The 18,519-nt window shown below is 40.5% G+C and overlaps 1 protein-coding gene across 2 annotated transcripts; it reads right to left on the bottom strand.

The window, feature by feature from the left end:
* Nucleotides 1-205: 205 nt before the first annotated feature.
* LOC146369894 (G-protein-signaling modulator 2-like) lies at nucleotides 206-18,519 on the bottom strand. 2 transcript variants are annotated; one of them, XM_084909834.1, is made up of 16 exons: nucleotides 18,263-18,519; nucleotides 18,128-18,169; nucleotides 9,743-9,964; nucleotides 9,264-9,399; nucleotides 8,751-8,890; nucleotides 7,802-7,925; nucleotides 7,564-7,679; nucleotides 6,936-7,091; nucleotides 6,216-6,324; nucleotides 5,866-6,031; nucleotides 5,549-5,646; nucleotides 5,003-5,188; nucleotides 3,444-3,603; nucleotides 2,744-2,929; nucleotides 2,544-2,659; nucleotides 206-1,207 (listed from the first exon to the last, which is right to left on the bottom strand). In XM_084909834.1, the coding sequence occupies exons 1-16, from the start codon at nucleotides 18,268-18,270 to the stop codon at nucleotides 1,040-1,042; spliced, it is 2,133 nt and encodes a 710-aa protein (XP_084765960.1). In that variant the 5' UTR covers nucleotides 18,271-18,519; the 3' UTR covers nucleotides 206-1,039. The 2 variants fall into 2 exon arrangements, with proteins under 2 accessions (XP_084765960.1, XP_084765959.1); XM_084909833.1 differs by lacking the exons at nucleotides 18,128-18,169; nucleotides 18,263-18,519 and adding an exon at nucleotides 13,700-15,215.

The raw sequence follows: 18,519 nt of genomic DNA, 5'->3' as shown, positions 1-18,519 counted from the left end.
GTTTTTAAATCAAGCACGTCATACTGGAAGTTGCAAATTCTAGGTAATAAATCAAGGTTCAATGAATAAGTTGAAATGTGTATTAAATGATTTTATTTCCCCATCATCAGGAGAAGGTATTAGTATAAAAGCTAATATTGTAGCGTTTTACCCTTCACATTAGTTAATCCTCTGTAAAATCTTGTTACAATTTAAAAAAAAAAAAAAAAAAAATCCCATTTCATTTCACGGTAATAAGACAACCCATACATCTGTCAGCACAGTAAAATAATCAAGTCTTTTGTGTCTTTAAAAGCAATATCCGCAAGCAGATATTGTATATGGCTCCACAGTCAGTGCTGTAGCAGTGGATTATTTCCCAAGAGAAGAGTTGAGCTCCTTTGATAAATTACTGCTGGAGAGGTCAGAGATCAATTCAAACAAAGATGTTCCATTCTTGCATTTAATGAAGTTGTAAACAGACCACACACACACACTCCACGCTGCTTTAATGCATCTTCCTTTCATCGAATATGCCGTCCAACTTGAAGCCTTGAACCTGAAGCCAAAATCCATTATTTTCTTTTTGGCTTTTGATTTTGGGATACATAATCCAGCCACCAGTGACCACTACAACCATCTGTTTGTAGGAGTGACTTTATGCAAACTTCCAGCGTAAACAGACATCACTGGTAGAGAGGTCTCTTATAAAAGCAGCCAACCAGTGACATCACCAATATTAAAAAAAAAAAAAGAAAAGAAAAGTTGTGACCTTTCAATAAAATAAATTCCCAAGTCTTGTAATCATAAATTTCACATGATTTTTAAGTCACGATGCCAGTTTTGAGAGCTTGACTTCCTCGCAGGATTGCTTTGTATTCTTCCTGATCGCACCGGAAATCAGTCAGGACAGTCCAAAAAGGCAGGAATTCCTACAGGTTACAAACCCTCCTTAAATGTAAAAAAAAAAAACAAACAAAAAAAACAAACAAACCCAAAAGCAAAACGCCAGAGCTTGTTACTTCATTTAATATGAAAAAAAAAAACCCGCTGGTCAGCGTCAGCCTAGTTTGGACTGGTTTATTCCAGAGGGAGGTGGAACTCGTTGCTCCTCCATCCTGTTGGATTGGGAACGCAGGATGAGACTGAAAAAATCCTCATCAGGAACAGTCGATGCTTTAGTTGTAGGTGGTGGAGCAGCACACCTCTGGTCATTCAGTCTGGAACCCTAAAACACAATCGAGAGTTAAATTATACCAACTGAAGTGTTTAGTGATGCTTTGCACGTATCAGAATTGATTAACCCCTGATTATACTTTAATAGGCATAAAGCAGAAACTGGTAAGTGAGGAAACTCATTTCCAGGGTAGTGGTGCAGCATGGAAACTGATAAAAATTAGAAATGAGTGGCCTAATATTTTCTATTCTGAGGTCCAGTAGATTGTTTTCCTTGTGGACGGACTCTGATCAGCTCTTCACTGCTCTATGAGGGGGATCCTGCAGTATATGAGCGGAGCTTACGTCCACCTTTATGGCTCCTTTCCCACCCCCCAGCTAGAATATAGCATGCATAAAAATATAAGATGTTACTAAAGAACATCATCAGCTTAAATTGACGACTCCTGCCAACGTCACTCTCAGTAAATCCTGTTACTCAATCGCTATATAGAAACACATCAAGGCAGTAATGTTGAAACAGTGTCTGTTAACTTTAATCTCAATGGTCAACATGACATAAAAGCTGCTTGTGCAGAATATCAGCTCAAATCTAATCAGAAACACTAATAAGGTTTTAAAAGCTTTCTCTCCTGAAAGTTACACTTTTACCACCATCATGTCTCTCTCCTATAAGGTGACTGTGGTGCAGTGCTAGGTTAGGTTCTGTGTAACACCACAGTCACCTGTGCATCAGTGCAACATAGACCATGACTGGAAACTGTACCACAGTACTGTAAACTACCCATTGTAGCCTGCATCTAGTCAAGTATAAACATTGAATAACAAAGTTGTTACCATTTCATTTGTTGCCAGATTTGTAACCACATAACTTTAAGCACAGTGCTTGCTGATTTTACCTCAGGATAATGAGGATGTGCAGAAAGAGCCCTTTGTCATCTCCAAGGCTACAGCTGGGAGGCCTGCCACGCCATAGCCCATGAAAATTCTCACTTGACTGCATTAAACTGCCTATCACACCTAGACATTAACTCACTTTTCAAATACCCAACTTGGTTGAAAAGTACATACATGACACCCTTTTTGTCTTGGATATTTCGTGGAATGAACTGGGTAATATGGTGCCAATTAAGAAGGACTGCCCTGCACTTTCAATGAAATGGCAATGCCTTGTTTAACCTGGAGCACAGTCAGCATGAGAAGACAGTGTACAGCAGGCTTTGAGGTCTCTTGTTTAGTATAAATAATCCTGAATTATCCAACCATGTTCAAATTATCGAAGCTACTTCCTGGGACCTAAATTCATGGACCCAGAATCTAAGTATTATCAAATGGAAAACTTTAAGGGCATGTACAAGGCAGGACGTGATGCAATGAATTTTCTTCACCTGGCATTTGACTAACATGTCGAAGAAGACATCATCCCCCTCGGGCTGCTCAGAACTGGCCTCGAGACGACCGTACAGGGAGGGTGTGCGAGTAGTATTTGCAGTGGGGACTGGGACTAGGAAGAAAACCAGAAACCCTTTACGTGATATTATGGGGAGTAATGAAAGGATAAAAATGGGCTTTTCCTTTCATTCTTTACCTTGTGACTGGACTTGATCTGTGTTGGAGGTGGAGGGTGTACAAGGCTGGTTGGAAGTGCTGACACGTAAGCCAGGAAAAGGGGTCATGCTGACCCGTTGGTCGTCCAGACGGCGGGCTTGGGAGCTGGCCAGCAGCTCCAGGAAATGACCAGGATCCTGGTATAGTCGTTCGCGCTCTGAAACAGCTACAAACAGACATAATTATTATGTGTGTGAGTAACCAATGGAAGTGAGTTAACTGTTAGTTGGGCAATTAGCTACTCAACCCAACATTTACACGTCAAAAAAGGGCAGTATCTTAAAGCAATCCTCCACCCAAAATGAAGTGTGCCGCTTCAAATAGTCCTCGGAGGTTTGAAAGCTGGCTGAAAAGAATTTGCCCTTCATAGAGACTGCCGGGTGTGATAAGCTGGGACTCATGGCCGTTACAGACGAGCGCAATGATAACAAAAAGGCTCATAAACACCACTGTGCTCACTGAAGGATAAAACCACAAATATAGCTTTTTGGGTGGAGAATCACTTAAGGTCATCTCTGCCATGAGGAAAAGCAAAATTCAACATGTAAAAGGATAATTCTGTGACATTCACACCACAATACGCCAGCACTGGGAGTGTCTTCTCTGTAGTTCACTCATATATTACCTGGCACCTTTTTAGATATGGCGTGAACATCAGTAAGGACACAAGACTGACTCACATTTCTTTTCAGCTACAGGTGGGACGGAGGAGGGAGAGGGATGGGCAGGGAGATGGCTGTTGCCATCCAGTGTACACCTTTGCTCGTCCATTCTGTTGCCCTGGAAACGAGAGAGGACGTCGAAAAAGCTGTCCTCGCCGATAGTGTCCCGTGTTTCTGGCTACAAAAACATTAAAAATCTATAAATAAATAATGAAGCAGGTTTAATAACAACAGAAAACGCTGCAGATAACAGAGGTATTCAGAACAGCTTAAACAAACAAAACAGTACAGCTAAAACAATTAGTTAATTTGACCTTTGACAGAAAATTAAATCATTTTAATAAAGATGCCATTTGTGTTCTGGGAAATTTTGATGAACCCTTTCTCTATTTTCCAACATTTTAGAGGCAAAACTGACTAAAAGGCAAGTGTGACAAGAGATTAACCTTTACACTCTGGCGGAGAGTGGAGTAGATGTTTGCTGATACTTATGCATCAGTATACTATAAACAGCTATGAATACAACAAGATATGATAAGTATCCTGAGTGGTTTTCGGCTTCCTTTGTTAACACAGCCTTTCTTCATCTGGTGCACACAGTTTGTTACACTAACTGCGATGCAGTTGAATATACAACAGATTCTCTGAACACTGCGCTACTTCCGGCTGCTCTCTTGTCACAAGGGGTAACCACAGCAGGTTGCTCCACATGTTTGAGTTAGCAGAGGTTTATACCGGATGCTCTTCCCGATGAATCTATCCAATGGAATTTGGGTGTATAATAATTCAATTACGAATAATAAATGAATAATAATAAGTAATATAATTAGGAAAAGAAATTGTAAACAAGTGGCACTTTTTCCCCCCTTACAGATGATTTAAAAATACTCTAGAATAAATGAGGTGGCACATCTAATTTCATCTGGTGAGGGTCCTGTACTACAAAGCGAGTTCAGCATACTTAGGATATCTTTGAATCAGGATAAGCAGTTACATATAACTGGTTATAAACTCATCAACTTAGCCCAGGGTTTCCCAGAGTGCTGCTAGCAGCATCTGACCAATCACAACTTGGGATAATTGTACTAGCAGCAGAGTGGATGATTTTTACAAAGAAAGCCCCTTTTTTGTGTAGCAATTTTTCTTGTCTTATGATATCAACATACTCCAAGACAGCTGCAGGCACAGAGGACAAAAGCTTAGATTCACTAGTTTACAGTTTATTACTACAAGTGTTACATTTTGCTACAAATTCACTTAAATCTGAAACAGCCTGTATTCTAACAGACTCGGTATTGTACAGACAAACCGTTTCCCTTTAAGCAAGTACTTGAAAGCAGTAGGAAGAAAAACAACAACGAGCATAAGACAGAAACTATGACTCCATGCTGCTACACAGAAACTTCCTCCCACAGCATTAACACTTTTGTGGGAAGGCATCTGCGTGAGGTTGTGTCACAGGCTACATGCTCACTTTTAACTTTTAGGCTGAATCATCACTGACCAGAAGCTCAGCGAGGATTCCAAGAATGTTTTAAGTGGGTTACGTTTTTCTGCCTGCTTTAACTTACACATACCTTCTGAGGCACTGGTGCTTCCACCTCAGGCTCCGTGTCCTTGGTGCAGGTTTTGCGCTGGTCTTCCGGAGAGGATTTGTCATCCTTCTGCCTTTTGCTTTTTGTCCAGGGGAAGGGGAAAAGCTTACTGGAAGCCTTGACTGAGTTGTTTTTTGAAGACCCAGAGAACGCATCTTCCCCCCAGTCCTGTATATATAAAAACACACAGAACATACGACTTTCTTACTGACAGAATTACAAGATCAGTCTATTTTTTTTTTTACCTACCACAGGCTGGGTGAACAGAGCAGAAAGTACCATTCTTTGCAGAGCATTTTTCATGTAAAATTAACTCTTTTTTTGTATTTAATGTGTTTTCATTGTCAGAACAGCTGTTTTTTGTTACTCTGTTCCACTTTGTCTCCTAAAAATAGTGAAAATAGTAAAACTAATAAAACTAAAAAAACTAAAAATTTGGCTAGCACAATTTAAAGCTCAGGAGTTTGGACCATTTCATTTGTTATGGCCAGTTTTGAAATAAGACTGAGCACAGTTAGTTTTACGTACCAGGTGTGCCGGCAAATCTCCCCTTTGACTTTTGGGGGAAATTGGACTGTAATCCAAGTTCTCTTCTTTACTTCTGTTCAAGGATGCATACTTGGTCCCTGAAACAAAAATAAAAAAAATTAGCCAGTGTGGCCACATTTCTGGAAAAACAATGATTCAGTGAAGCATCACAGCATAAAGCTACAGGACACAAGCAAATGGATTTCTGAATCTTAACAGCATGGGTTTGGTGTTAAAGAGGACTCGACTCTTGTTCATGCGCATTTACACACATGCAGAAGTGTAAAAATGAACTGGTTAACAAAGTCCAGATTTACCTGGTATGCTGGGGTAACCCTGGTAGCCTTCTGTCAGAGCAGAGCTATTTGCATTGGTGTTGCCGAAGAGGAAGGGATGAAAGTTTGGGTTGGACTTGAGGCCTACAGCCAACCGTAGGTCTGACAAGTTCATCCTGGCGGTGGCCTCGCTACTTTTATCTCCGGTCTGCACCAATGACAACATTACAGTTTACTGTGAGCATATGATATATTTCTATTTCTACATCTGGCTTTACAAATACATATGCAATTATTTCCTGTTGTTCCCTACTCAACCAGCAGATGGAGGTGTGGCCCGATAAAACTACTGCCTAGACTCCTAAAAGAGCAGGAAAACTGTAAACAGTCACCTCTTTGGCAATTTCTAGATGTTTCTCAGCAAACTGCATGGCTTGCTCATGATTCCCCAGGGCTGTGTGGGCATTTCCTAGACTCCAGTAAGCTCTTCCTTCACCGACGCTGCAGCAAGACAGAACTGTCTGAGTAACTTCATGTGAAATTATGCAATAACGGCTAGTCATACATCAAATTATCACACACTGCAATTACAACAGCTGAGACTAAAATTAGGTCATGTGTATTTCACAACAATAGTGGGTATTTAACATTTCCACGCACAATTTGCTAAAATCTATACATATTAATGACAGCTAGTTTAAAAAAACAAAACAAAACAAGAAACATTCTACAAGATTTACTCAGCACCGCCTATTTTAAACCCTTTTACATCTTTTTACAAGACTAAAAAGAAAACCATCCCCCCCTCAAAAAAAAAAAAAAGAACAAAAACAACAACACACAAAATAAAACAAAAAAACAACATTTCCACATTATAAAATAACCATTGTTCCCAAATATCCTGCAGAGCCTTTATATAAAGCTCATCTATAAACACTTAACCAATTACAACATGAAATGACTGTAAATGCTGCTCCTTGGGACTTTTTGCTTTTGGATGTTTGTTTTAACACCACAGCAGCCACCCACATGTTAAGTGCACAATCTGATTACACTTCTGAGGACAGTTTGGCAGCAAAGCTGACAACAACAAAAGGCTTTCAGTGGTATACCGGTCGCTAAGATCCTGAGCAATGACCAGATGTTTGAGGTGGTAATCGATAGCTCTCTCATAGTCCTGCAATAGCGTGTAGGTGTTTCCCAGACTGTAACAGGCCTGAGCCTCCACAGCTCTGTCCTTCAAAAGCCTGGCCAGCTGCAGAGTCCTCCTGAGGGTGAAAGAGAAGAGGAGGAAGGTCAAAGAATGTCTAGGGCGGGTGCAGGACAATGATTGTTATCTGCTCTTTTCTGTTCTCTTTGTTCTCATTTTCCAAGGACATCCATGTCAAGGAAGTGCTGGAATGACAGACTGACAAGTTACAACATTTGACAGTGATCCTGTAAGCAAGTCATTAAAAAAATACTATGCTGCTCATAAAAACTAGGGAGGAAGTGCAGCCAAAAAAACTCCTCCTAAGCTGCTGGGATGAACTCATCCTCCAGTGTAAATCACTTAGGTTTAATCTGATTCTTGTTCTCTAACTCATTTATAGCTGTCTGTTCATGTGTAAAAGGTTTTAATGTAGCATTTATGGTACAAAGAGGAGAACAAAGAGAAGCCCTAAAAGTAAAAACTGTGCTTTCAGCAGACTTTTTTTTCTGTCATGCCACAAATGAGGTGAGAAAGATGATGAGTCTCACTTGTAATGACCGGCCGCCACGTCAAACTGTTTGAGGAATATGTGTGCATTGCCAAGGTTGCAGTGGGCCCTCCTCTCAGCAGACCTATCCCCAAACTCCTTAGCAATGAGAAGGCGCTATCGAATAAAAAGGGTGCATGTTACTCTTATCTTATTAAAGAATGAGTTAAGCATCATAACAATACTGGCCAAGCTCCTAAACAAGCATCAAAGAGCGTTGTGAGTACTTTGGCACCTACCTTTTCATGTGCAGCTACTGCGTTTTCAAAGTCTCCTAGCAGATAGTAAGTGTTTCCAAGGTTCCCGTAGGTACGACCCTGGGCCGCTCGATCGCCTAGCTCCGTCACCAGGTGCAGGTTTGCTCTTTGTTCACAATAACAAGAAGATGCTCACTTATAATTGAAAACTGTGGCAGAAACACATGGCTGTTGTCTTAGGTTTTCTGGGTGATTCTGTGATGACTGAGTGAGATTTGACAAAAAGACACTTTTCCTTTTGTTTTTCTAGTCGTCAACAAGAAACTGATCAGTCTGGGCCGGCCACTGGACAGCCAGACGAAGATTTGCTTCGACTTGGGTTTAATGCCAATCGGAGCTTGTCTGCTACTTTTTTTTTTTTTTTTTTAACTCTTGGCAGACCATCTTATGACCTACATCTTGATAGCACAACCACCCAACAACTTAAGAAGTAACTTTAGCAACAGTTTATTTTTTGTGTGTGTGTTGTTTTTTTAAATCATTTGAATGGATCAGGGGAAGATTACATACCATTTTTTCTACAAATCATCTTTGTCTACATGTGCATGGTGGTCATTGCATAATGAAATAACAGCAAACAATCAAAAATTACAATTTTGATTAGAGCTGCATGGGACACAACGGTTTCTATGCCACTCCAAACTGTTCAGTTATATAAAAATCGCCTGCCACTGATGCAAAGACATTGATGTTAGTCAGTGAAATGTGAGGCAATGGAAATGATTATTAAACAACTTTATTACAAACACCATACACCACCCTAGCACCTCAGAGCTGTCTTAAGCTCTATATCTAATCCATTCTGACAAGCTCATTTTTTAAGCAACTTCCAACCGTGGCACAGTTCAGCGTCTTAGTCATATCTCATCGGGACCTTTGCAGTAAACAAAGCAAAATCGATGCTTAGAGGTAAACAGTGATGCCAACTCACTCGTAGTACTGCGCAGCTTTCCTCAGGGCTATCCTTGCCTCCTCTGAAAACTCTCCTGGCTCTGCTCCGCTCCAGCAGATGCTCTTGCCCTTGGCGTGGTAAACGTTTCCGAAATTATACAGCGCTCGAGCCTGCCCGACCTACAACATGCACAACAGATTTTCACAGACGGAAACCAGAGTGACCCGCGTTGTAATTACATACTTAAAATACACAGACACCAGACTTTGGTGCTTGCATGCAGCCTGCAGAACTATTCTAGATGCTGGTACACCGAGTCAATGCAGTCGTCACGTGTGCTCGAAGTGTTCTGTGGCTCCACAGCACGTTACGTGGTACAGTTGTAACAAATTTGGATCCATTTATGCTAATCAAAGTATATGAGCAATTTAGTCACAGACTAAAATGTTTATTGACAAAACAGTGAAAATAATTTAATCTTATGTTGCTAAAATAAAAAACAGCTGGGGGATGCTCCGCTTGTGTTGAAATAATAAATAAAACATCACCCACCTTATCATATATGGCTCTCGTGATTTCCAAATGTCTTTGGCAGCAAACCACTGCTTCATCATACCGTCCTAAAAGCTTTAATGTGTTTCCAAGGTTACCGCTGGCTTTGGCCTCTCCAACTTCATCTCCAATTGTTCTGGGAATGTAATGAAGATTTAAAAAAAATAAGCATTAGGAAATAATTAGATTGGAATATCAGTGTATTCCTTATGTGTATTAGATGGAAAACACAAGAGGCAAGAAAGTAATTTGCAGCCGCAAGCAGTAATACGCTGGAGTCTAGTTTAGCAGTTTAATCAAGGAGGGGAGATATAGTGAAAAGTTGTAGCATGTAATCCTCAATGTATTGTTAGACTATACGTGTGTGCGTGTGTGTGTAGGCTGACCAAGGTCAAAACAGTTGAACAATCAACTCAAAAGACTTAAAAATGAAGACATTTGGATGATTTGTTTAACAACCATATTCTAAAAATGTTCACCTGGTGAGTGTGAGGTCATGCCGATGGTATTCCAGAGCTTTATTATACTCTTGAAGGTGAAAGTAGGCATTTCCCAGCTGGCTGTAGATGGCACTGAGGATCTGGAGGTCCTCTGTTCCAACCTGGATGGCAGACTCAAAGAAGGACACACCCGCTCGGTAGTCCCCGGTCTTACAGAGCCGCTCACCTTCCAGAGCCAGGTCCAGACATGATGACTCCATCCTGCAGGGAGGCGGGACCAGGCGAGAAATCACAGTGTGTTTAATCACAAGGCTGAAATACCTTACTAAATCAGAAGGATGACAAATCAGTTATAATTCTCCCCTTCTCCCTTACTCATGCTAAGCCACAAAACTTCAACTCAATACTCTGTCTCCACAGTCCCGAACATAAGTGTGGACACACTCGTCCATTCAAATGTACGGTACAGATTGTTTTTTTCTTCCAAATTACTTAAACTGATTACTCTTGACTAGGTTTTGATTAACCAATCAATTTCCTAGCATATTAGAAAAAAAATATTCATCTATTCCAAAATGATGTAAAAGAGCAGAAAATTATCATTTAAGAGAATCTGCTGCCAGCGAGGGGAAAAAAGATGCCAAAAATCCATTTTGGTTGTTTGAATTATTCAACAGATCACATTTAGCAAAAACCTTTCTGAAGTGACTTAACAACAAACTGACAAATTGTTCAAGCAAAATCTGAAACAACCACTTTTTAAATTGCACGAATGTCCTTTACTACAAAGAAATAAGCTAAAGTGCCACCGTGGAGAGATCATCTGTGTTTTGAAACGGGGCCAAATAACCTGGAGGTTAGATCACTCAAGTAACACATGAACTCATCTCACTGGCTCACTGTGGAGATCGCTTTTTAACAGTCAAATTACAACACAACACAAGAAAGAGAAACTCCAAATGAGAAGCAAAAAAAAAAACCCAAACACAACTCCAGACTGTGAAACCAGACCCAACAACTATAATTCCAAAATAGGACCAAGCATTTCCTGTCCAAATCCTAAACTGCCACATTTACCCTGAAATGACAACATGTACTTTACATTTAACCATGACATTAGCTAAACTAATAAGGTCTAACATTTTTGCACTCTCAATCATCTTTTACTTTTTTCAGCTTCAAAAGTGTCAGTGAAACAAAACCGAGAAGGGAAAAAAATCTGTCATGAGCAAATGCATAATAAATTTGTAAAACAAATCCAGTCATGCACGGCTGCAACAGTTTCACAACTACAGCATTAACATGACTTGACTTGTTGATTGATACTAAATTTGGAGGAACAGCAATATTTCTCTGCATTAAAACAAAGCGGTTTACTTTTATGAACTGGGTTAAAATTTGTGTGTCTGCCACAGGAAAAGCACACACATGCAGGCATTTCTTTTTAATCAGAACAATCACAGGTTTATAATTACCCTTGCACACTTGTGACCCCATCCCCCAAAGAGACCATACCAGTTATCCCCCGCCCCCTCAACCCCCTCAGCCCTCTGAGGAAATGAAACCACATTCTGCTGTGTTGTCTGCAATACTATTTGGTTTGTTAGGTTGCTCCATTCAGGAATTAACAAGTAATTTATGAATGGCAAAATGTGGTTTCATATGATTCATTAAAAATAAATAAATAAACAAACAAACAAACTAATAGGGATGGGTATCGTTTAGGTTTTATCCGATACCGGTGCCAAACCGGTACTTTTGAAACGGTGCCGGTGCTTAAACGGTGCTCGAACCGGTGCTTAAAGAATGGAGAACACAAACTTTGTCCAAAAACCTCTCATGTTCAGCTGTTTTTTTGTAAAAAGATAACAATGTTAGCCTTTTCTGCAGCTATGGGGCATATATGGTATCACTCTTGGCTGGAAGCAGTGCTTAAACAATGGAAAAAACACAAACTTTGTCCAAAAACCTCTCATGTTTAACTGTTTTCCACTTTTTCTTTGGTCATTTTAGCCTTTTTGGCCAGGGTGAAGGGAGTATCTGCCATCAAACAAGAAGACAGCCGCATGTAGCTATGATGATGTCTGCTAGTTCACCTTACATGCATTAATTTAATAACGTGGTTAGCCTACTCAACGTAACTTACACACGAACAACATTAAGCTACTCACGCAGAGAAGAACGGCTGCTGCTGCCATTATCATCCGTCATCATTTCTGCTACACTGGCAGGGCTAGGGGCCAGGACTCTCCTCTTCGGGTTTTTGGGGGATGTTGCTAACTCCGCGTCCGATAACAGGCACCACACCCGCAGTAGATGTGCTCGGTGTGAGGTCTCGCAGCAAGCTATCAAATACGGCGCATTTCTCGGCTTTTAAAAAAAACGCTATGCGTCGCCAGGTGTTTCATCGGATTTGAGGTGTTACCTCCTTTGACAGTATCACATAGTGATGGGATTTCCGGCTCTTTTTAGAGAACCGTCTCTTTCGGTTCGGCTCACTAAAAAGAGCCGGCTCTATCGGCTTCGAACCGGCTCTTCAGGTTGTTTTGTTGCTTGTTGTGTTTTTTACGTGTTTTGGAGTTTGTACGTGTTTTGGAGTTTGTACGTGTTTTGGAGTTTGTACGTGTTTTGGAGTTTGTACGTGTTTTGGAGTTTGTACGTGTTTTGGAGTTTGTACGTGCTTTGTCTGTAGGGGCCACCGTAAATATACTTTTATTTATTCACTCCACATAAAATGTAATAAATAAATCATATAATACAAAAATCAACTATTCACATTTCAACTATTTAAATTTTCAGCTTTTTCCTTTTACAAATTTAAAGTGAAACAACACAAAACACTGCAAACCACAACACAATTAAATATAAATTAAAATATGAAAACAAAAAGAACATGCATATTCTCTGTCATATGGACCTGCATGAATAAACTTTCTGAATCCTTTATCATCTGCAACTGAAAATAGTTGTGGATGATTACTATACCTTTCTAATGTGACGTTGTTGTCCCTGGCTCTCTTTCTCTGTCTCTCCCTCCCGCTCTGTTCCTGTGCTACTGAGTGTAACTACCGCCCCTCCCCCTCTTCCCAGCTTAAAGCACAAGGCTCACATGCTGAGTGAAGCGAAAAAAAGTGCGAGAGAGAGGGTGAGAGAAGGGGGGGGGGGGAACCATGGCTCGAGATAAGGAGCCGGCTCGCGTCGTTCACGTCAAAGACCCGGCTCTAAGAGCCATTTCGTTCGAGACCGACCCATCACTAGTATCACAGTATCAGCTTAAAGCACTTGTTGCAGGCTGCTGAGTTTGCATCTTTTGCTGTGAAGTACAGCCAGACTTTTGACCGCTTTGCCCTGGGCGTTTTTAATCTGTAGCTCTGCTCTAAAAGAACGTACGTACCTGGACCCGCCTACTATCCTCGGAAACGTAAAATGATTGGCTAGAATCTAAAGTGTATCACAGCTCAGGAAAAAAAAGCACCGAAATAAAGCACCGAAATGTGCGCTGCTTTTCGGTCTGGTTACTACCGTTTATGTCAGAACCGGTGCCATCATGGCACCGGATACCGGTACCCATCCCTACAAACTAATATATCTTCATCTGTGATGTGCTGCATTTACTTTCTAAACTTAGACATTTCCTCTTCTGAATGTTCCATGGCTACTTGAGCACGCTTTGGTTACAAGAATAGAAGTATTTAATCTCAGCTAGAGAGCAGAGATGTTCTTTCAAAAGGTTAAAAGTAATGTAAATAAACTAAACCTTTTCTTACTAAAGCACTAATGCATTAAAAAAAGGATGCCTTTATTGTTTACAATATGTTGAAGACTTTAAATTCCACAAAAACAGTAACTGTAAGCTGTTGAGACGTATGTGTACAATGTAGGACCTCAGAGTACCACAGTGTTTCCTGTATATCAACATGCTTTCTGACATGTAACTGGACATTTTGTTGCTCCCGGTCAAAGACAAGTGACAATCCAATACCCTGGCTCACATACCTGTCGCCTCTTCCCCTTCTGATGCACTCGAGACAAGTTGACACGACAGACATTTCAAGCTTCTCAATGACTCTCAGGAGCAAACCCAGCTCGTTCAGCACTGCACACTTTATCTTCTCTACCTTCGCGTGCATACACATAACGCACACAGCTACGGTGTCTCAATTTCAAAGAAATAAAGAAAACCCCCACGGATAGGCTGCCTTCCCTGCGTGCGCCCCGCTAACTCGTAGCAGCAAAACAAAGGACTTAATCCTCTCAGCGTTCACGTCGACCTCGATGGCCAGGTGAAAGGCTGGGAGACCTTTTGTTTAGGTGAAGACGGATTAACAGCAGGCTGTTACAGAGCTGATATGATTTAAGTTAGAGCAGTCCACGAGGCTGGCATGTTCAAATGTTATATTTCTCACTTAGCCATTGGTAACTGCACATCTAATCCACCTGATGGTATGTGTCACTTCCAATTAGGCCAGACCTGCGAGGTAATTATAGTCACTTTAAGTGGCTCTAGTGAACCCTAAGGCTATTTCCTTGACTCTGCATGAAATAATCATTCTGCAGCATGCAGTCTGGATGTACACACATTCTACTATTAACATATAAAAATGTTTTACCTGGACAATAATGTTCATTTTAATGAGACATGTCATCTTTTATTAGAATGACTCTCTGTGATTTCTTTTGGCAAATCCCACAGTGGACAGCATAGAGATGTATTAGGTACAGAAAGCCAAAAATAAATTCACACCCCTTCACAATCCCTTAACCAAAGCTTCTTGTATCTCAGCTGTTGCGGATCCGAAGAAATCCACTTGTCTGAATTAAGAAGGCTGGACCAAAGTGCCCTCTGGGGTGGACATTTCCTCATCCTTGTCCACGATCACTAGAGCAAGCCATGTGACTTTAAAGCCACCACCTCAGCTGACCAAACGCCAGGACAATTGTTATACAAAGAGGTGAACGTTTGTGCACGTAGAAATGTATTAGACAAGAAAATGCATTAGTAAAATTCTCCTAATTAGCTATGAGTTACTTATGTAGGAATAATAATATATAAATTATTATCCTGCTACTTCTCATCTATGGCTATGACTTCAAAGTAAAAGAAAATCTCCATTATCAGGTTGTCTTATTTACCTGCATGCTAGCTGTTGCTGAACACACAGAATGGAATTCATTCAAAGGAAAATATGCCAGTAGCAAACCGGTTTGACTGGGCTTGTGCATGCAGCTCAATTATGTCTCTACCCTATGCTGTTTCCCAAAATATATGTCATATACTACATCAGTTACATGCAGAGCTAAACATGAGAGTCAGAGTCAACAACATGACAGCACAGCTTTGTAATCAGGTTCATTTTCTCACAACTATTTCGGTCCTGCCATGAAATATTTACACCGTGGCTCAGGAGGACCTCCTGTAGTCCATCCAGAATCTGTCATCAGCTAGCCAATCAGGTCTCATGTTACTGACACAGACACAAACTTAGCAGATAAACTAATGATAAATACAAATGTGAGTGATTCTTTCCTTAATTATAATTATTATTATTATTATTATTATTATTATTATTATTATTATTATTATTATTATTATTAGTAGTAGTAGTAGTAGTAGTAGTAGTATTGTTACTACTATTGTGGAAAAAAAGTAATGCATTTAATTAGCTATAACTTCAATTTGAGGTAATTGTGCCATTCAGTATGGAAGCTCTTACGCGTGTCAGCATTCAGATTTTCAGCTCTTATCACTCCACGCCAAATAATGTGGATTATTCCATTACTCTTCAGTCATGTTCTTCTAATCTCTCTGATTTTATATTCAGAGAGAACGGCACAAAAGCATGGCACAGTGTAAGTAAACGCAAACACAAGCCTACCTGAGGCGCACATGGAATAAATGCTCTCTGTCGTATGCACATTGCAGAGCAAAGCTGCCAAACATGACAGTCAGCCAAGCAGTCCTATAAGGAGCCAGAGACTGAACCACATTATGTATTCCTGTCAACTCCTCAGCTCAAGGTGAACCAAGCTTTTTTTGTTTTGTTTTGAAGAAAAATCTGGGAACTAACTGACACGAAATATACATGCAACCGATTCATGGAGAATGCCCGCATGCTGCTATGCATGGGTTCAGCTGTCGCACTATCTCTGTCCCACCTCTTATCTGGAAACCAGAGCTGAGGTGCAAGAGAAAACACTCACTGTCATGCACACACGTAAAGAAAAAAACAAAAACAAAAACCAACTCACAAGCAAAAACGAACACAATCAATCAAGGGTGTTTGACGAGATACAGATGGGGAGACAATTGAATCAGCAGAGCTTTATAATTTAATTATTTTCATTGCTGCACATGCTGCCAGGAGTTCTGTGGAAGCTGTCAGTTCACGTACTTGTTCAAAGCAATAGCGATCTCTCCTCAAGTTGCAATATGTGGTAAATAAACAGAATACACAGACACTGTCTCGAAGGGGAAGAGCTTGCATTGGGTACCACTGCTCTGTGGCATGCTCTTTGATTTTCATGCTTAAAAAAAATGACTGGGGATTTGTCATGAACAGTGCACACAATGCAATGGGCATGCTACTGCATTCAAAATGATGTTCACCTACTCAGTGTCAATCGTATGCCAAGAAAAATCCCTTCACATTCAAAACAATGAGAAAGTGCTCATGTTCCTCATGCCCAGTTCCCAAGACCGTGTCCAAACAGAAACTCAAAATTCAACTACTAGTTTCACACCTCCTGTCTTTCTGATCATGCTGCCGTTGATGCTCTCTTTCTTGATTTTTGACCTATTTTGCACATACCTCAGCACTGAGCTGTACTAGGCTTGTTTGCCTCCCTGTTGGCCTGAATGGATCCATTTATCCTATGACCTCATTCACTGACTGAACTGTTTTCAGAGAAGGCACTCCAGCTGACTGCACCATTTTCCTTTTTTTTCTCTTTTTTTGGGTGAAAGCATCATCATGGGCTCTAAAGTTTTGACAGTGTTGCAGTGCACACGGATCCCAAAGGGAAAGCCGTTTCCGATGCAGGGACCATGACGTCTGCCAACAATCGAGAGCAAACTTAAAAGTCGGTTCTGCGTCGCACTTTTAGCAATACCTGTCAAACTGAGATTTTACTTTTTAAAGCTTAAAAGAAGAGGGGGTGAAAAAAAAAAGCCATCAGATTTTCTTGAGAGTAGAATGAAGAGAAAAAAAAAATCAGCTGACTGGAAAACATTCAAGATCAAGCACTATACATGTGCAATGTTCCATTACAGTAAATGACAATCAGGAGGAAGTGCGGCACAGTAAAACCAAAACTGATCACAATGAGCAGCCAAATAAGTCCAGTTTTCTTTCACTTTCCACCCAGTTTGGCCTAAATCTAGATCTCATTTGTCAAACGCTGCTTTAAATATGAATTTTTATAATTCTAAAGAATTATAAGAGCAATGTGCAGTCCTGCAGCAGCTCCATAGCCTTTAACCACAGCTCTCTGCTGAAGATCCAGTGATAAATATTTTTTTAAATATCCTGAAGAAAAAAAAAAAACAAAAAACAAAAAACAAAACAGGCCACTGCTTTTAATTTCCCATAATACAAAAAAAGCTGACACAACAAATCCTCCTCATTTTGCTGCATTTTGCACAGAAAGTGTGGACAACTACAAACGAAAGCACCACCCCACCGCTGCTCTTTGGACGCTTCTTACTCACCCATGCATTAAAAAAGAAAAAGAAAAAAAAAGAGAGCTCAAAGTGACATCCAAAAATAATTTCCATAGAAATACGCCCAGCCAATCTCTCTCCAATTAAGTGATGCTCTCTGAAGTGCTAACAGCTTCTTTCTTTCTTTTTCTCCTGAAGAAAGCTCACCAGAAACCATCATTAGAGACTTAAACCCAGCCCTACATGGGAAAATGGGTCGCAGTCTATTTAAATGGCAAACTGAGCTTCAACATCATAACTGCTGCCTGCCCTGTAATTACTGTTTATGTTAAACTAGTTGAGTGGGTTTCACCATGTAGCCAAAGCTGTAGCAATACACTAAAAAAACAAAACAAAACTTATTTTTGTTGTGTTTTTTTGTGATTTAACACCTAAAGCTACCATTTGTTTGGTCCGTGTACTGACTCACGCTACATTTCTTCCCTAAACTCATGACACAGCCTTGGTCATGTTTAGGAAATTCTGTATTAGAAAGCTGGAAATGAGTCAGTTAAACATGAGCAAGCCCTCACATGCCCCCTGTCTGACTGAACGGCAGACGGTGTCACTTGTTATAGAAGCTATTGTGACATAGTTAATACAGTCCAAACGTATGAAGGTCTCACAGAGACTAAAGCTACCTTAAATGTGTAAACGACTGTTTCTAGAAATTAACCACAACGACCAAACGACACCAAAACTTCCCAGATGTTTCTTTCACCTACCTCAAAGTGAAGTCCGCGAATACACCACAAACATGGCTCCAGCTCGGTAAAGAAAATAGTAAAGTCAAGTCAAAAATGTTCGAAAGTGTTTGTTTTGTTTTCCACCGGGTTGTTTACAGTAGCGTTACTACTCACTCGTCCATCTGGGAGGAAGATGACTCTGGTGTCTCGGGAAGCACAAGTCGAAGCCACTCCTCGAGCTCAAAATCTGACTCCAATTAGGATTCCACGGTTGCTGCCTTCAAGTGTCATGGGAAATATTTGGCAATGGTGCTGTAACCTGACCAATCACGTCGTTAAAAAGTTCTTGAGGTGACGTTTGCAGGAGGGCGGTTGTAAACCTCCACTGTCAACTATGCGTCGTTGGAAGTCAGTGATTGTTAATAAACCAG

Source organism: Perissodus microlepis, chromosome 17 (assembly GCF_051167445.1).
Source record: "Perissodus microlepis isolate ML-2025 ecotype Zambia chromosome 17, ASM5116744v1, whole genome shotgun sequence".
Lineage (NCBI taxonomy): Eukaryota > Metazoa > Chordata > Actinopteri > Cichliformes > Cichlidae > Perissodus > Perissodus microlepis.
This window is presented reverse-complemented; position numbering and strand designations above follow the sequence as displayed.

Coding starts and splice junctions, on each gene's coding strand:
- LOC146369894 (XM_084909833.1), bottom strand. CDS start 13,839: ATGTGTATGCACGCGAAGGTAGAGAAGATAAAGTGTGCAGTGCTGAAC. Junction 7,092..7,563: donor GTGGCGGCCGGTCATTACAA/GTGAGACTCATC, acceptor TTTCACCCTCAG/GAGGACTCTGCAGCTGGCCA. Junction 6,325..6,935: donor GCTCAGGATCTTAGCGACCG/GTATACCACTGA, acceptor GTCTTGCTGCAG/CGTCGGTGAAGGAAGAGCTT.